At 47.0% G+C, this 18,549-nt stretch overlaps 1 protein-coding gene across 4 annotated transcripts in view; it reads left to right on the top strand.

Annotated features, from left to right (window-relative positions):
• ebf2 (EBF transcription factor 2) overlaps window positions 1-18,549 on the top strand; it is a 31,505-nt gene continuing 12,956 nt past the window's right edge. For 2 of the 4 annotated variants that reach the window (XM_030417363.1, XM_030417365.1), the window contains exons 1-6: window positions 1-684; window positions 2,377-2,533; window positions 4,258-4,321; window positions 5,766-5,821; window positions 5,938-6,011; window positions 7,355-7,423. In XM_030417363.1, coding sequence (XP_030273223.1) covers window positions 551-684; window positions 2,377-2,533; window positions 4,258-4,321; window positions 5,766-5,821; window positions 5,938-6,011; window positions 7,355-7,423 — 554 coding nt within the window. In that variant the 5' untranslated portion in view covers window positions 1-550. The remainder of the gene's footprint in view (window positions 685-2,376; window positions 2,534-4,257; window positions 4,322-5,765; window positions 5,822-5,937; window positions 6,012-7,354; window positions 7,424-18,549) is intronic. The other 2 variants (XM_030417364.1, XM_030417366.1) reach the window with 1 other exon arrangement.

Raw genomic sequence — 18,549 nt, forward strand, 5'->3', positions numbered from 1 at the left:
GTCTCATTCATGCTTCCAGACAGCGGTTCACTGCGAGCTTCCCGGCCCTCGGATCAACTGTTTTGATCCGACCCGGCCTCCTGACAAAGGAAGGACTTCTCCTCACACATCTTTTCTTTAAAAAAACAAAAAACAAAAAACAGAATCTCTCTCTGAACTGTCTGAGGAGTTGAGCCCCGAGCAGGTGAACATTTTGCGCTCGACCTGACGCTGGAGATTTTTTTTTTTTTGCGCTTGGACAATGCTTGTAATTAGTGGGGGAATACATCTGTTACCGTCGTTTCTGGCTTAGAAGAAAGTGTGAGTGGATTCTTCTGCTGTTCTTTTTCCTCACCGAGTCGCCTCCCGAAGCACCGCACAGCTCCACTCCTTTTCTTTTTCAAAGCTCTGTGAAAGCTCAGTGTGTCTTGCGGCGCTGTGGATGAGCGCAGCGCCTCGGGGTTGGACCTTCTGCTGTTTGTTTGCCAAAGTGCTCACGCTCTCCAACTCATTTTTGTGTTATTCTTAAGTTCAAAAAGAGTGCATCGAGTCCACCGAGAACGGGGCTTAAATGTTCGGGATCCAGGAGCACCTGATACGAGAAGTGAGCGGATTAAAAGAGAGGAGTCTTGGAGAGGAGATGGATCCGGTCCGGTCGTGGGTGCGTAATGTCGGGGTGGTGGACGCGAACGTCGCGGCGCAAAGGTACAGTAGAAAAACCCACCACAGCTGATCTGTTGACATCAGCATCACGCCGCAGCTCTCCTCTCACAGCTGCAGCGCTGCTCGGTAGAAACGTGACGGGATTTATTTTCCTCACCAGCGTCAGGAGATCACAGCGGAGTTCAAAATGTGTGAATATTTGACACGAGAGCAGAAAAGCTGCAAACTACTTGTTGCAAAAGATGACAGACGGCGCCTTTAAACCTGACATTTAAATAAGAGGCTCCACATTATTATTATTGTCAATATTAACATGATTATATAAAGAAATATTAATGTTTATGTGTGAAAACTAATGAGCAGAACTTTATTCTTCGGCCTGAATCACGTCAACCAGCTGCAGATCAGAGAATTACATTTATTTAGTTTACAGAATTTAATCTCTCCAAACTTTTTGCGACTAAAGCTAAATATGTATAATATTCTATATGAAGCAGCGGTTACAGCTGTTGTTTCTCATCGAGCACACTCCTCATCCTCACATTTACGATTCTTCTTCGCTCTTCTATTGTCGAGTCGCTTCCTCCCCAGATGTTTAATCTTCCTCTTCATCATCGTTTGGATTTATTTTATTTGTTTATCTGTAACAAACACACGCACATCTGTTTCCTCACGGTCCAAACTGATCGTGTCCAAACTTCACAGAACAGTTTTTTTTTTACACACGCGCGGTGGATTATTTTTCAAGGAAACAAGGAAAATAAAAAAAGGCACAACGTTTATTAAATACATTCTTATTCTTACTGGATATAAAAATATAAATATAAATTATGATTCGTTTTGTTTTCAGGTTATTTGATAGTCTAAATTGTTTTATTGCACGTTGGATAATCTCACTCGATTGCAGCATTTTATACAAATAAATAAATAAATAAATATATAAATTAAATCAAACTTGTCTAACGTAAAATAAAATAAATTAAATTAAATGTCGCTCTGGCTCTTTTTGGTTCGAAGAGACGTTTACGGCCGCTACGAAAATCCGTCAACTTCTCAAGTTTGAGTTTTGTGCTAAAGATTTAAGATAATTTTCAACAGAAGTTAAATGTACAGAAACACAGAGGAAGCTCTGCTGCTCATCTGGTTTCACATACAGTTTCTCCTAAATATCTTTAATATTTGTTTAATTTCAACATTTTTAACCAGAGAAGCTCCAGCAGTCATTCAAAGAGCTCTTTGTATTTTAAGGTTTGTTTCCTGTTTTTCTGTTTTTCCCTTTCTGAGTAATTTTTATTCGTGATAGGAAAAAATGGGCTTTTAAATTACAGTTAAAACAAAAATATCCATAAACAAATGATTGATATTATTTGTGTGGATGAACTGGATAAAAAAAAAAGGGGCCTTAAAGTTAGAGAATAAAAAAACTTTGTAACCCAAATGGAAATTAAATGCTTTTAAGAAAAAAAAAAAACATTTGAATATTTAAATTAAGCCAATAAATAAAACATCTGAGCTGCATATTAATTTACTTTTATTGATTTTATAACAGAGGAGGAACTGGCTTTTATTTTTAATTTCATTTTTAGAAATATTTTAACCACCTATATGTGGATTGTGTTCATTTCTAGCTTGTCATCCAATAAAAATGAGCCTCATCTTCCTGTTTATTAAGCCCAGTGTGAGTGTGTTGACTCTGACACTGAGCTGAGCGTCTCTCCCCTCTTCTGTCCTCAGTGGCGTCGCCCTGTCGAGAGCTCACTTCGAGAAGCAGCCGCCCTCCAATCTCCGCAAGTCCAACTTCTTCCACTTCGTCCTGGCGCTCTACGACAGACACGGGCAACCTGTGGAGGTGGAGAGGACCTCCTTCGTGGACTTTGTTGAGCATGACAAGGTGTGTGAGCGTTTTAAAAAAAAGCATCCGTCTGAACAATATCAGCCGAGAAGCTGTGAGTAACAGCAGCAGGATGCTCTGGAAGTATAAAGTATTTCAGCTGTAACCAGGTGCTCAACTTGATCCTCCCCATCCGCAGCAAAGCCAAGCATATCGAACAGCTGACGGCTACATGTTTACACAAGCTTTACCCTCAATGAGCTGATGATGTGGGATTGAAAAAGAATATCTAATGACTAATTAGCAGCTTGCCTCATTAGGGGGACATCACTACTTTTTAAAATGCAAATTATGCCTGCTCCTGTTAAGTTATACAGTGAACTAATCATCAAAGTCTCTTTTCCTTCATGCACCCCCCCTCATCCATCCCTCCAGTACTCTAAATACTGCTGTGGGGAGGAGGAGGAGGTGGGGGGGAGCTGGATTCCTCAGGTTGGACAAGACCAAAATAAGGAAGGGTGCAGCGTGGAGACAGAGTTAGAAAGAGTCTGGAGAGGGGAGGCTGGGAGCCTTATGCCCGGTGTTGATGGATGTTTTTGCCTTGTGGTGAGAGGGGGGGGGGGGGGGCTAGCGAGCGTCTCTCAAACTGGCAACAGCTCTCCGGTGAGAAAGACAAGAGGACGCCGCGCTGTCAGCTCAAGTTCAAACATAGTTTTGCTATGAATTTCATGGCCGGAGGGTGGGAGGGCGGCGGCGCTAATGCCAGGGCTGAGAGCTGTCAGTGTGCCTCCCCCCCCCCTCCCCCCCACCCTCCTCTTCGTGCCACACAGGCCGGTCGTGGAGTAATATGACGGCTGCGGAGGGGTTCATTTTCTGCATGGTTACCCTGGCATCTGTTTTTGCTTTGTAATTATGCAGAGGTAGAGCGATGGCATGGCGAAATAAATGTTCCTCTGTGTATATTTACAAAAACTTATGAAGCCAGGCATCCATCTATCTCCCGACGTTAAGTCTCAATCTCGCTTTTCATTTGAAGTTTTGAGCTCGGTTACTTCCCGGCTTATCTTCGTGCATCTTAATTCTCTCTCTCTCCCCCCCTCCTCCTCGCCACAACTGTCTCCTTCTCCCAGCTTCTTTACCTCCCCAGCCTCCCTCGTTTCTCTCTCCTCCTTTCTCCCCGCTCTGGATCTCACTGATGCCAGCCTCCTGGGTTATTGGACCAGAGAGCATTCCTTTGAGACCACTTAGAAAGACCAGTAGAGGTAGAAGAAGAGTACGAAAGAGGAGGAACAAGAGACAGAGAAAGCGGAGGGGGTGAGGGAAGAAGTGAGAGGCTACAGTGGAGGGCCTGGGGGGGGGGGGGAAAGGAGGGATAGCGGAAAGGAAGTTTTTCTGTCAAGGTCGACTGCTGCTCAGTCTCACATACAGCACTTTCCACTCACTGAGACACATTTTGCACGCACACACACATGCGCGTCGTGTTGTGAGGAGGACCTCCGCATTTGATCGTAAGGTTTTAGGAGCCCGTATCAGACATGATAGTTCAACCTCTACAAAGAACATCCAACTCAAGGTTAAGCGCTCAGCTCTTGAGCACGGCCGAAAAAAAGGGTCCCACGTGGGCGTTGAGCCTACAACCCTCTGATCTCGACGCTGCTCCCAGGGAAGGACGCGCTGCAGGATTAGGAAAGACTCACTGATGCTCAGCTGTACTTATCTTTGCCCCAAATGTGCTTAACTGCATGCCCTGCGTGTGTCTGTGTGTCCGTCCTCCCTTTTCCAAGGAGCAGACGGGGGAAAAGACGAACAACGGCACTCACTACAAGCTGCAGCTCCTCTACAGCAACGGTGAGTAGAGTCGAACACGACTTCTCAGATTATGGGTTGATTCTTTGCCCTCGGAGGTGTCTAATTTGATCATTCAGACGCCGCCGCCGAGGCCCCGCGCGTAACGGGAGTTGGCAAAGGTCAGCGGCGACACCGGCGTGCTAACATGACACACACCTTTCCACTTAACTAATCTCCCTCCACATCCGCCGCTGCTTTACCTCGCCTCTCCACCCCGAGCTCATAAATTACCTTCCACTCATCGTCTAATCACTTGGCCCCGCACAATCCAGCGTTCAGCTCTGCCAGGAGCCACTTCTGGGCTCCGTGTACGGGGAAATGAGGTACACGTTGCCGCCCCAGCCCAACCCCAACCCCGACTCCCCCTCCCCTCCATCTCCCCCCCCTCCAACTCCTCCAACCCCCCATGGTGCTTCCACATCAGATCCGGGGATGCACAGAGAAATCCGGTTCCCATGAGCCGCTGCTGCCCCTACTCTGCCATCGCAGCGGCACCCATGGGAGAGAAGATAAAAGACATGTTCCAGTGCAACCCCCTCATACACCCTCCACACACACACACACACACACACACACACACACACACACATGTACATACAAGCACACCAAAAGCACTTCCTCCTCATCCCCTTCCCCCAAGCGATATCAAAGGCATCTCAATCGAGACTTTGATGAGAGGAACACATTTTAAAAGCAATACTCTCCAAAGTCTCTATAAAAAAAAAAATGCTCTCCTCTCTCAAGAAGCCATTTATTACGCGTCGTTTTCCTTTCTCGGGTGATTTACAGCGGCGGTTTTGAAGCAGAGGTTTCAGGTGTTTCAGGAAATCTCACTCAGAGGCACACCTGATTCAAAAAGCTTTTTTAAAGAAAAGACATACTCTCTTTGGTCGGGGACTTTTTCACCTGTTGGCGTACGACTCTAACCTCAAGTCGGTGAAGTAAACTTTGGGAATAAATCCGGAAAAAAAAACCCCAGCTTGACAAATCGTGAGAATGGGGTTATAAATTCTGACCTCAAAGCAGAACATGACTAATAATCATCAAACGTCAAATAACTCCCAATCCCCTCGGAAACCATCAGAGGGAGAAAAAAAATACGAACAGCATGCCAATCTTATTCCTCCATGTTGGCTGGACGGAGTTCAAATGCTTTTTTCTTAGAGCTCGTCCAGAGTTTGAGATAAATAAAGATTAATGCCATAAATCTTTCCATTTTATTTAAGGATCCTCAGTGTGTAGTTGTTTTTTTTTAATCAAGTTGGATTAGCAGTTTCAGTTGCTTAATTTATGGTTATTCAGTGTTTTGCAATCAGAGACGGCTGAATCGGCCTTAATTCACTTTTCACCTTTTATCAACGCGCATAAAAAAAGCGAACGCACGTTAGCTTTCTTTCCCTCTCGTGCCTAAAATGACCAATTTCTGTGTTGTTCTGTCGCCCAGGTGTTCGTACGGAGCAGGATCTTTACGCGCGACTCATCGACTCCGTCACAAAACAGGTTGGTAAACTTTCCCCCCCCTCAAGTTCTTCTCAAAGGAATTTAGAGTTTTTAATCTGATTTCGACTGAGCGAAACTGAATCCGTCTCGTTGCTTCCTCATTTCCTCCCTCTCAGCCCATAGCGTACGAGGGACAGAACAAGAACCCAGAGATGTGCCGAGTTCTGCTCACACACGAGGTTATGTGCAGGTGAGTCAAACACACACACATACACACACATGCACTCATTCAAACCTTCACCCACGGGGACGAAATCCAAATATCCTCTACTCTCCTTCACTTTGCTTCGACTCACTCAGCTTGAAATGTGTTTTTGGGATCAGGCTCGGGGCTCTACTTTTTTTGAAAGTAGACTGCGGTTGAACTGTAAGTCTAGCCTGTCTGTCATCATTCTTGTTTCAGTGGTAACCCCCCGCTGCTTTCTGCTGTAACACAGCACACTGGCCCAGCTCCTGTTTCTTCCTGGAGCTCCTCTCCGTCTTTCCGGGCCTGGAGTTTTTTTTCGCGCGGCCCGACCACAGCCGACAGCGGCAGACACACTTTAGGGGTTGCGATCCACCTTTTTTCCTCCCGTTTAGCCAAGACATCAAGTTTGAATTTTGTCAACATGTGATGACAAGTGTGGTGGTGTACAGAGCCTAGACACGGCTTATTGACCACAGGATTTGGTTATTATTTGGTGAATGACGAGGTGAAGCCGGGTGGTGGTGGTGGTGGTGGTGGTGGGGTGGGGGGTTTCTGGATGGAGCAAGAAGCTGCAGAGAGTGGTCTGGAAGTGGGGCAGTGACCCAGGATTGGAGGGGCAGCAGGGGGAAGGACATGGGGGCTAAGACGGAGTGGGGTTTGCCATTGTGTAGCCAGCAGATGCCCGAATGTGACTCACAGCTGGCTAATAACAGAGCCGGGGAGGCAGAGGGCAAGCGTCACAGCTGGGGAGTGAGGCCGTCTGACAGGGGGGCGGAGGGGGGCAGGGCAGGGCCAAGCTGGGACACGAGAGGGGTGAGGCGAGGTGTAGGGGTGGCAGATGGTTAGGGGTGGGGGCACTTTTGTTATGCAGTGAAGGGGACTTTGGGGAGGGGGGGGGGGGTGGGTGGCCAGCAGGCTCCTCGGACAGGACTGCTGACGAATGGTAGGATGTTGTGGGACGGTGTGTGTGTGTGTGTGTGTGTGTGTGTGTGTGCAGTGAGGCTGCGTGGGGGTTGAGTTTGATTTCGAAATCAATGTGACAGATTGCCTGGCTGGCTTTTCACTTTTGAATGGTCTCTCACTGTTTGTAGGGTGTGTTGTTGTACCTTTTCTTCCTCTTTTATTCTTTTGTCTATTCTTCCCCTCCCCTTTCATGCCTCCTTTGTGTGCTCCTGGATCTTGGCCGACGGCGGGGCAGAGCAGTCTGGGCCATGTGGATGTGGATGTGGACGGGGCCAGACAAATGACGGCTCCTCCTGTTTAATTTGTTGTTGTTTCTCCCCTTCCACTGACTTTTCTTTTTGTGTCTCTCCCTCTCCCTCTGTCTCTTTAACTTGCCCACTCAGCCGCTGTTGTGAGAAGAAAAGTTGCGGCAACCGAAACGAGACGCCCTCTGACCCGGTCATCATTGACAGGTAATGAGATCACACCAGCGTCCCACACAGTCCACCACTTTAAATAAGTGCCTCTTCAAACTAAATGTTCAGGCCGCCCTCTCTTTGTATACAGGCACCTACACATTCTTAAAAGGAGAGAAAAACCCCATCGGAAATACACATTTTTCCTCAAACTTTAAGTGCAGTTTATCCGTCCAGATTGTTTAGGTGTTAGCGATGTTTCTTTCCGGGAATCATGACCTGGTTACCCGACATAATCCAATAAAACCCTCTACATGGAGTAGAAGCTTGTGCTCCTGATGTAAACATCAATGGCTTCCTCCTCAACTAGCTTAGTTAAACACTTTGGATTATAATTTTGTGGGAAAGAGACAGTTGAGTTGTTCTTTTAGTGTCATCTTGTTCCATTTTTACTGGATAAGAAAGCAGATATCTCCAAACTTGATGTTCATAAAACAAAACAAAACAATTCAGATGGATGAAAAGAGCAAAGAGGAGAAAAATGTGTGCTTTTGATTTCTCGTACACCCTCCAGTTACAGCAGATGCTCGTATATCTACAGGAGTGTTAATGTTTCTGTGTGTTTTTCTTTGCATATGAATGTTCACATCACATATAAATATTGGCATTTACAACAGAGGGGAAACGGCTCAGAGTCGGCTCGCGCTGTAAAGCACAAGTCCAGAGTATCTGTGTCCATGTCTGCCTCCCATGTGTCTCCTCAGCGGGCTGTTTATCTGTTGATCTATCTTCTGCCTGCTGGAATCTGTTTCACTTTGGTCACTCATTACATTTTACAGCCAACGTTGCACCTGAAACCTGCCAAGAGCGTAGATTTCCCTTTTATCAGAAGCACGTGGGGCTCTCAAGAAAAAAAAAAAACCTCCAGACAGGCTCACATATGTAGTAAATGTTCACCCTGACAGCCAGTTATCAGGCTTAAAGGGCGGATGACCACCGCCGTAATCAGCGTGTGTGAGGGCCTTCACGTCCGAGGGATTCCGGAGGCCTCGCGCTGTCTGCCCGGCATTAACCGGCGTGATGAATGCTCATAAGCAGACCGCATGTGAAATACTTTCTCTGCGATGTCATAGACGCGAAAACCTTCATCTCCTCGCCCTCCCCTCGGTCGCTCTCTCCTCTTCGCTCTCCTTCCTCCTCGCTCCTTCCTCCTCAAATAGTCTGTCTTAGAAAACACTCACTTCATATACGTCAAGGACCCTTTTCTTTCCCCTCCTCAGTTCAAGCTGGCTGGCTGTTGACAGTGTGTCTCAGAGGAACTCCGCTGAAGATATAACGGAAAAATTGGGCTGTTGTCTTTCGAATTTTCCCAGAATACCTTGGAGCAGCTGCTTTTCTCATTTACTGTAGCACATTACTCCCCCTCCCTCCCTCCACACCCCCTTTATACTTCCTCCCAACATGGCTAAACCTCCCCCAGATTTGTTTGTGAGTATCTCGGCGGCGGGCTGTCGAGGAGAACGCGATCTGTATCTCTTTGTGGCTCCGTGTGTGTGTTTGTGTGCGTGCAGGCTGGTGTGAGGATTGATTTAAATGGAATCATTGACCTACTGTACTCCCTAATCACACTGGGCATATCCCGTCCTGACGGGGGCTTCTCCCTCTTGACTGGTCCGGCGAAAATCCCCTCCTCGGGGAGCGGCCTATTAGCAGCCGGTTAATTTCTGATAAGCCAATGGAATCCTTGCGTGGCCCGGTGCCCTTTCTCTGCCACTTTATGTGCACTTTTCTCACTCGACTCGACGAGTAGCAAAGAGATTGGCAGGGCGAGATGTGTGCGTGTGCAGAGCATGTTTGTGTGGATGTATGTTTTGGTGTGCGGCGGATCCTTTGCACGTTTATTCATGTATGTGCGATTGTGTATGTGCCTGCGTGACCCCTCCTTTGACCTTTTTTCCTAGTCACTGCTTGGGTCTTAAATTATTCATGTGTGTGTGTGTGTGTGTGTGTGTGTGTGTGTGTGTGTGTGTGTGTGTGTGTGTGTGTGTGTGTGTGTGTGTGTGTGTGTGTGTGGAGGAGACGGTCTGTTTCTGTGGCTCCAGTAATCAGCCTCCTGCTCCCAGCCCCAACACCTGTTCTCCAATTAACATGCAGCGTGCTGGGGCCCACTCTCGCTCCTATCGCCCAGCCACTGCTTTCTACCCTTTCTCTTCCTCCTCTCCTCTTTTTTTTCTCCTCTCTCTCTCTCTCTCTCTTTCTCTCTCTGACTCTTATCCCCCACGCTCCCCGTCCTCCCGGCCTCGCCTCGTATCTCTACTTCTGCACACCCCTCTTGCTCTTTTTGTCCGCCGTTGCACTTACTTCTTCTTCTCTCCCTATTGCTTAATTCCCCCGCTCCTCCTCTTCTTCTCCTTCTTCTTCTTCTCCCTTTACGTTACCATCTCCACCACCGCCTCCCCCCCCCCTCCCCGCCTTCCCTTTAGCCTGTCTAATTTTGCCATAATTAGGCGGTGTCATTAGGACACCTACCCAAGCACAAGGGAGTTTGCAATTCCCCAAACGGCCCAAACCCCCTCTTTTCTAATCTCCTTTCCATATTGTTTCAGTTTTCTCCCCCCCCCCCCTTTCTCCTGCTGCTGCTGCTGCTGCTGCACCCCCTGCCTCCCCCCCGCCTCCTCTTCTCCCTAATCCTGATTTGAGTGAAAGGAAAGAGAGGAGATCACAGCTGATCCATAGGGAGGGGTGAAGGGATAGAGGGGTGGAGGGACCGAGGGATGAAGAGGGCAAGGGCAGTCGTTGACAAAGAGATGACTCTTAAGTTGCCTATGGGAGAGAATTATCTAATGCGCGGCTGCCTGCTGTGTCTAATAGTTTTACGATTGTCTAATCTTAACATTGGTGAACTGCGACGCTCGCGGGCCTGATGTGACTCCTCTGTGCGGAGAGTCTCTTATCTCTGACTGATGGGGTGGCGTGTCCACTGATTGGCCAGATGATTGATCAATGGACAGATGGATTGATTGATTCCTCTTGGCATCATCACCATAAATCTTCACTAATTGTTCAAAGTCACGCGGTCAATGTTTCTACGTGTCTATTTCGGAGCAACATGCTTGTTAGGGCTGGAAGGTTGATGCACCATTTGATACACGGCGTTTCATAAATGCACGGCCTGGGTGACAAAATCAATATCACCGTGTTTTTGATTGAATGCCTCGATGTTAATGTTGCAGCAATATTGCAGGGATGACTGTCGGTGCTTTCACAAAATATGAACACAGTTTAACTTCAGAAAATTTCACCACTTTACTGCAATGCAGCCTTTGAAACAAAATAAAACACTTTTACCGTATAACAATAATGTCACAAGTAGGTCAGTAAATAAAACGTGCAAAACAAAACATAGTGAGAGCGACACAATTAACAATTACAAAACTGAAAATGGATTGACAGCACCCTTGATAATTGATTGATTCTGTAAATCATCCATTAAGCAAAAAAAACAAAATATTTGCTACTTCTCTCTGTTTTATACCTCAAAGTTTTAAAGACAAAGTTTATAATTTCTGTGGCCTCTCATGCAAAACAATGAAAACAAAGGACGTAGCTTGACGGTGCGTGAAGCAGCGCGGGATCATGGGAGTTGTTGTCTTTATTGTTAAACAGCCATCATTGCTGTTGAAAGTAGAAAATGTTCATGAAGGAGGTTATGTGTTCTTCTTCGCTTTCCGGCTCTCTGTTGGACATTTAAGCGAGAGGCGACTAAATTAATTTGGAAAATCTTGGGATAATGTCAAAATAACAAAGGTCTGGTCATTTTAATGTGAGAATGTTACATATTATATCTTCATAGTCAACATCCTGTCAATCAGATGTATGATTCTGGTGTTTTTCAGCGATCTTTGTTGCTTTGGCTCCGTCAAAGTCGTCCTCTGTGAGAAGTTCCCAGTATTAACCTTCGCAGATCTGTTAATGGTGGGATTATTGGCACGCTGACCTCTGACCTCTGAGAAACTTATATTGGTTCTGGGCCAAAGCTGGCCTCTGTATTTATGAGTGAACCATGGGTTTACAATGGAGACAAGCAGATGTCAGTATGAGTATTAGTCGGTGTGGTTTTGGACGGGAGGGGTCAGCGCTCAGCGTGAGTGCGTGCTTTTATTATTTGGCTAAGACGCTGAGATCAATAGTTGGTCATAAGGAGTGTGTGGAGGGATCCATCGTGAGGCTTGCGAGGAAGGTGGGGGCGGGGGTGGGGGCTCGGTGCTGATCAATGGCGAGCACTATCTCACTAATTGATCGTGTTTCCAAGAGGGGACTTTTTTAACAAGCCTGCGCTCGGAGAGAAGAAGAATAATCAATAGGAATTTTCCGATGTTGTCAATACGGCTCTTCCTTCTCTTAGATTCAGGACGAGCGTCGCACACGCTCGTTCGCATCACACTTTTAAACGTCGACCTAAAAACAAAACAACCTCCTTCTGATACGCACGCATCATTTTAGTGCTTTCTTCTTCTTTTAAGTTGATTACCGTTGTTGTTTGAACGATGATTAGTCGTCCTGGGCGACGGCTTGACATCAGATGCTCGGCTCCAAGAGGAATCCATTACTCTTAATCTTAGGTTGTGGGTTGTATTGATCTGTTTGTAGTCCTGGTTCTAGTTATGTGCATGTACCACAGCTTTGTTTTCAACTAGTCAGTGCGCTGTTTTGTTCTTTTTTTTTCTTCCCCCCCCAGTCCTGATCGATGTGCGGCAGATAGTTTTAGTTTCAGCTCAATTACGAAAAAAATTCCCTGGATGAATGTTTATCATGCAGATATTATTTATCAATTACTGCAAAGAGACGTCTTACAGGAAGAGTCACATGCAGAGACACATGCTCGCCGTCTCGACTCTGCTGGGCTGTAAAACTGTAAACCTTTTTTTCTTTTCTTTTTTTACAGTTCTTTACGGATTAACACTGTCTGGACAGTTTGACAATAAACTATTCACATATCATTTGTTGCTGTATGTAAATGCCTGGTCTCAACCGGTTCGCTGTCTCAGAGAAGCAGACCGGCCATCTGTTAGTTCACCCACCTGCTCGCTCCTCCGTCTTCCACTCATTTTGAAAAAAATAACAGTATGTGCTGATGCAGGCCGCTTCCCTCCGTTCTCCCGAACGCCTTTTTCTTATTTCGTCTACCTGCTCTAGATAGTTCTCTTCTTGTACTAACAATCGCGGGGGGAACGCGGACCCTCCTCATTCTTCAGCGTCAAACGAAAAGAAAATAGAAGCTGCAGAGTCTTTGGGAAAGGAACATTAAACCATCAGCCAAAGAATAAATGCAGTAACATTTGTTGGACTGTGTCAGGGGTCGAATTCCTCCCCTCTCCCAGATGCATACTCATGCACTGCCGCCAAGTCGCCCTGTTAGGTCATCATATATGCACTTGAGAGTTTTATGTGTGAGACAACAATGTCATTTCAGAATATTGTTTCTCATACTCCCAGTATAAGATTTTTCCACTGGCTGCAAGGAGGAATTCATGCTGTTGCTTTATCTGTTGACTCTGGCACGCTGCACCTGATCTGCCGTCCGCTCCTTTCGATCACATTTTAATAAAGACGACATGTCGAAAAGTCTTTTTAAGAGGTGAAACTCCTGAGGGACGGGGCCTGTGATCGGTGCGAACCGTCACGTTTTTGAAGCCAGGAAATAATGAAAGTCCTGAGAAACAGATTGAGAGTTTCTAACTTTCCTCCTTGTTTGATGTATCATAGTCAGAAACAGGATGTTGGGGCGGGACATTTCATCAGTGAGGAGGACTTTATGTGAGAAAAACGGCAAAATGGTCTCTGAGAGTAATGGTTGTGGATCACTCTCCAACAGATCCCTGTGGAGAAGGGACGTTTTTAATCTTCCATTTGAGCATCCAGTTGTTGGCAAAGGTGTTCGTACAGTTTCGCCGTCAGCGGTGGTCGTTGCTGCTGGTGATGGGAAACTGTTGATCTGTGAGTCACACGATGGGAAGAGTTGGTCATTGGGAGGCAAAGCTCCAAATCTTTGAGCCCATTTTGTTTTTTTAGCATTTCACATTTGAAAAAACCTCTTGACACTTGACTAAAAGAGAAGGTTTCTATTTTTACCTCCACCAAGGTTGGTTGGTTTGTGACCAGGGTTTCACAAAAACTACTGAACGGATTTTCACAAAACTAGGATGGAGGATTGATCTCAGCTGAGAATAGAGCCCGTTGACTTTTGGTGCAGATCCAGATAAAGGGACAGATTTAGGAATTTCTTCTCACTTTCTTGACATTACGACATTTTTGTTTAGGTGGCTGTTTCTGTGAGTGAGGACAATTTGATGCAGATCCAAACAAGAGTCCAGATCTAGTGGATTTAAATATGTGTTATCTTGATATTGGATCCAGCCTGATTGATTAAAGGGGACTGTTGGGAGTTTGACTTTAATCTCAGCTGTTTGTGATTTGACCCATTTTTCAGTGCTGCTGCTGCTGCTGCTGCTGGTTCTTGGCTCCAGTATAAAGATGTTGTTCTATGCTGAAATAAAAAATGCATTTTCAGTCCGATTTTACTCGGCCAGAGGAGAAGATTGTGACTTTTGAGAAAGAGAGTGTATATATACACATTTTTCAATGAGAAAACATTGTATTCTTAATGAAAGCAGTCTCAAAAAACTCTGGCAAGAGGTTTAACTATCATTATAAGTATATAACGATGCATTTTGACATGACGTTTAACGTATATTAATGGATACTACCTGTTGTGTCTTTGTTTCCACAGAGGAAACATTTGTGTGCAGTCAATTTCCTTCACCGTGTCAGTCGCACCATCTGAAGTAAACTGTCACATGTAGCATGAAATCTGTTAATGTGATACCCTGGAGTTTAGCCTGCACACTGCTGCATAGATGTAATTTTAATCAATTAATCGGAACCACCATCAGCACCAGTCAACTCAATTCCACCGTCGTTGAAATCGACTGCACAGACTGATCAGGTCGCCGTGCCCCTGGATCAATCAATCAACACGCCGCGCCTATGAATATGCATGAGTTACCTGTCTGTCACACAAACATACATGCACGGAGACAAAGTCAGACACGCTGGTCCCGTCAGTCCGCTGTCACAGGTCTCTCCCCGGTGGTCTACCACTGTCCGGTCCCTCCAGACCCCCTGTCAGCGAGCCCCTCAGGCTGGGGGCCAGGCAGCGTGGCGACAGGGCCCTGAGGCTCCAGTGCACACCGCCTCGCCTCGCACAGCGGAGCGGCACACAGGCTGGACCACTGAGCAGCTGGCACAGGACCATGGGGATGGCTCCTCCCTTGGGGGCGACGCAAGAGGGAGAATGACACGAAGACAGACAGGGAGAGACGACGCCATGTCTAGAATATCAAATTCTCTGACAGGTACCGCTTCAGACAGTCGGACTGGTGAAAATGAGTTTGCTGACCTTTCGGCGAGGAGCTCGAGCTTCGCGCGATGTGGGATTGTAAGAACTGGCACTCCGGCGTGCACAGGAAGTGTATGATGAGTCGTAGGGTTGTCAGCTGAGTTTGTGTTTGGTCACCTTTGCTCCGCTTCAGCCCGTGTTGGCTGTTGTGGGCTCGAACCCTGACACGAGGAGTGGGCCCGGTTTGTTTTCTTTGAGAGAGCTCTGCAGAGGAGGGCAGTCGGAAACAGAGAGCAGTGGAGAAATGTTTTGACAGGAAATGGGAATGGACTACCAATGAGCTAATGTGGAGGAACAGCAGGGGACTTTTTTTAGAGTGGGTGGGATGCAGAGAGAACGGAGAGGGGGAAGTGCGGGGGGGGGGGGGGGGGGGGGGGGGATTAGAAGTTTTGAGTTGCGGCTCAATGGCACCCTGAAAGGCCCTCGCTCCCTCGGAGTAGCCGGGGCGAACCCTGCTATTTGTCTGGCCACTAATGGGGTTCACCTTTGGTTGAGCGGTGTAGAGATTAAGTAGGGGGCACTCAGAGGATCAGAAGGGGGCAGATTAGCGTGATTTAGAGGTACTTCAGATGATCGCGAGCGAGCGAGGGCCGTGTGGTTATGTGTTGATGTGTGTGCGTGACTTTAGATTTGTCTGTGGGTTTATTTTTCATGTGAAATTCCTGCATTCACTATTTATTTTGTAAGGGGATCTGTATCTATAATCAGGATCTAGTGTGTGTGTGTGTGTGTGTGTGTGTGTGTGTGGAGTCAGAGGCCAGTTAGCGGTGGTATTTAGGAACAAGGGCTGTTTTCTTTGGCTGGATGTTGCTGCTGTGGGTGGAGCCGTGCATGTGTGTTTGTGTGTGTGTGTGTGTGTGTGTGTGTGTAATGGGGATCAGCTCCTCCGTTGAGGTCTTAAATTTCACTAATGACTTAACAATGCCCCCTGGTGCCTGGCCGGCCCCGCCAGCAGCCACCTTGTTTGTTTGTTTGTCTCTTTATCTGGAATCTGGACCGACAAAAAAAAAAAACCCAACAAAACCCAACTTCTCCCAGGAGTCGGATTCCTCCGAAAGAATCTCCTTCCTTTCACTTTTTTGAAGAACATTTCCCAACACTAATATTTACACATCTGCAGTGTTTTCTCGAATAGAATTTGATTAAGTATCTGCATTGGCTTCATCCTCGAGGGCGCTGGTTATTCCTCCTGTGGGACGCGGGGAAAGAAAGCCAGGCGAGGATATTGTGCGGAGACATTTTTTTTTACGGCCGGTAAACAATACCGGTACCACGCAAACAGAGGGGGGGGGTGATCCTGCATGTGCGCCTCGACATACAAAGTTAAAGTCGGGGAAATCACTGCTGTCTGTTTCGCGTTCCGCTGGCTGAATCATTGATGCAACAGATGTGTGTCTTCCTCGGCGTGCAGGAAAAATGAAAAAGTTAAAGGAAAACAGCGTTTTAGCAGTTGTAATGTCACTTTAATCTTTAGGAGGCATGCACTGGTTTCTCTCTCTCTCTCTCTCTCTCTGTGTGTAATGGTCCTGATGAATCTGTCAGGGCTGAGGGCAGGGGGTGATGTGACTGCTGACAGCCTCCCAGCAGGCATGCTGAGAGCCCCACCAGTCTGCGTGCCCTCCCTTCAGCCCCCCCATCACCCGGCTCGGCTCCCCTTCTCCTCTCGCAGGTCCTCGGCTCCACACATTTGCTGTGTATTAGCCACGGACAGTAAATTACAGCCCCCCTGGACCTCTGAGTGATTCCATTCCACCGTCTCTCTTCACACGTTCCTCCCGCTCTCTCCCTCACCATTATCCAGCTCACCTTCCCCTGCGTCTGTCTATCTCCCTCCTCTTTCTCTCGTTCTGATCCGCTTTCCCTCCCTCTGTCTGTCATGCTCGTCCTGACTCCCTCAACCCTGTCAGATTTCTCTCCCCTCTCTGTCTTCCTCTCTCTTTCTGCCATACTTCTCATCCTCCGTTTCTTCTATTGTGTCACGCTACACGGCGCTCCCTCCCTTACACAAACCCCTCCGCTCCCCCCTTTTACTTTCTTACAAGCAGGTCCCTGTTGTCTAGGCTTCACAGGTTTCTCAGCTGCTTCTCTCCCGCTCTCTCATCCTCCTTCCTATCCCTCTCTCCCGCCCTCTCCTTCCCTCCCCCCCTCCCTGCCAGCTCTCCCCCTCCCTCCCCTCCACCCTCTTTCTTTCTCGAAACAGATGTTGTTTGTCAGATCTTATCATTACTGGCTAATTAAGAAGACATCTCTTCTCCTTCTGTTGTTGCCTCTCTTTCCTTCTCCTCTCCCTCGCCGTGGCACCCATCCCGCTTTCATTGTTCTTCTCCGAGGAAGCTTCGGGTCGAGCTTTGATATTCACTCGTTATTGGGGGAATCTGATTAGCGGCTGATTGATTGAAAGGGTATTGACGAAGCGAGATTAGTGTTGGTGTGTTGCTGATGACCTCCTGGTATGTTTGAAATCCGCTCAGCTGCAGAGGGGCGCTTCGTGTCTCCGCTTGACAGTTGAGAGTATATTTTGAATCCCCGTCCCTCAGGACGCACAGAGCATGCTGGGAGAGGTGAGGCCACTGATGGGACTTCTATTCCCCGTCCTGGTTGTGAATTCATGTTCTCCAGACTCTGAATATCTCTCCATATCCGTCTATTTGGCAGGCTGGCCGCGGGTCTCATGTGGCCGAGCTTTGTATGTAATCTACGCTTTTGGCTAAGCTCGTGAGACTCAAACATTAATTCATTTCAAAATGTTAAAAATGCACGTTTAGCAGCCAGCGAGAGGTTGTACGGTAAAACACCGTAGAGAGAGAGAGAGAGCTCGTCGAAACACTCGAGTGCCTCTTGTGTACCCTTCCCACCGGCCCACTCTCTTCCTCTCAGCTCCGCCGTGCCTCGCTCACTTTTGCGGTGGCAAGCCTGAAGGTTTTACGGCGCTACCAAGCTCTATAAATCAGCACTAGTGGTTTAAATGTTTGGCTTTGTCACAGTTCTCAAGTTTAGAGGCGGGGTGGGCCGGGGCCGAGGTTGCAGGGGTGAAGCCGGCCTGGGAGGCAGCGGGGGAAGAGGCCAGGAGGGGCCGAGCCAGTCCGCCGGGCAGATTTATAAAGAGCTGACTCCCCGCCTGAGACTACCTGGAGTCGATTTACTCCCTGGTTCTCACACCGCGGATCAATATGGCGAGCTGCTCGGATTGTTCTTTTATACAGAGCCGTGAAACTGATACCAAAACAATACATGTTTCCAAACCCTCACTCGAAGGAATGTTCATGTTTTCCTACCAATTATTTTCTTAAGCGAAAGAAGTCTCAAGTGAAACGTTTCGTCAACACACGAGCAGCCAGATCATCAAAACAAATATATCAAATCGGCATTAATCTGATAAAAGAAAGAGTCAACATGAGTGCAGAGGTTTGATGTTTCACCAGAGAAATAAATCCATTTACCTGACTTTTATTCTTAAGTACAACTTGAAGGTGTTTGTGCTTTGTATTGTCAACTTTTGATATACTTCTACTCCTTCAGAGGGAAATGTTATATTTACGACTCATTCACATTAATTTCACTGGTAACAACTTACTGATGATTTCAATTTTTCCTCCCCAACAAAAGTTATAAAATATGATCAGTTTCTGTATAAAAAACCGGCCCAACCCCCAGAATAAATGTTAGCGAAGCACATTCCCGCAAAAACACAGATAAGTTGAAAGTGGACGTTTCTTTTTGTTGC

The sequence above is a fragment of the Sparus aurata genome, chromosome 5 (assembly GCF_900880675.1).
Source record: "Sparus aurata chromosome 5, fSpaAur1.1, whole genome shotgun sequence".
NCBI classification, from domain to species: Eukaryota; Metazoa; Chordata; class Actinopteri; order Spariformes; family Sparidae; genus Sparus; species Sparus aurata.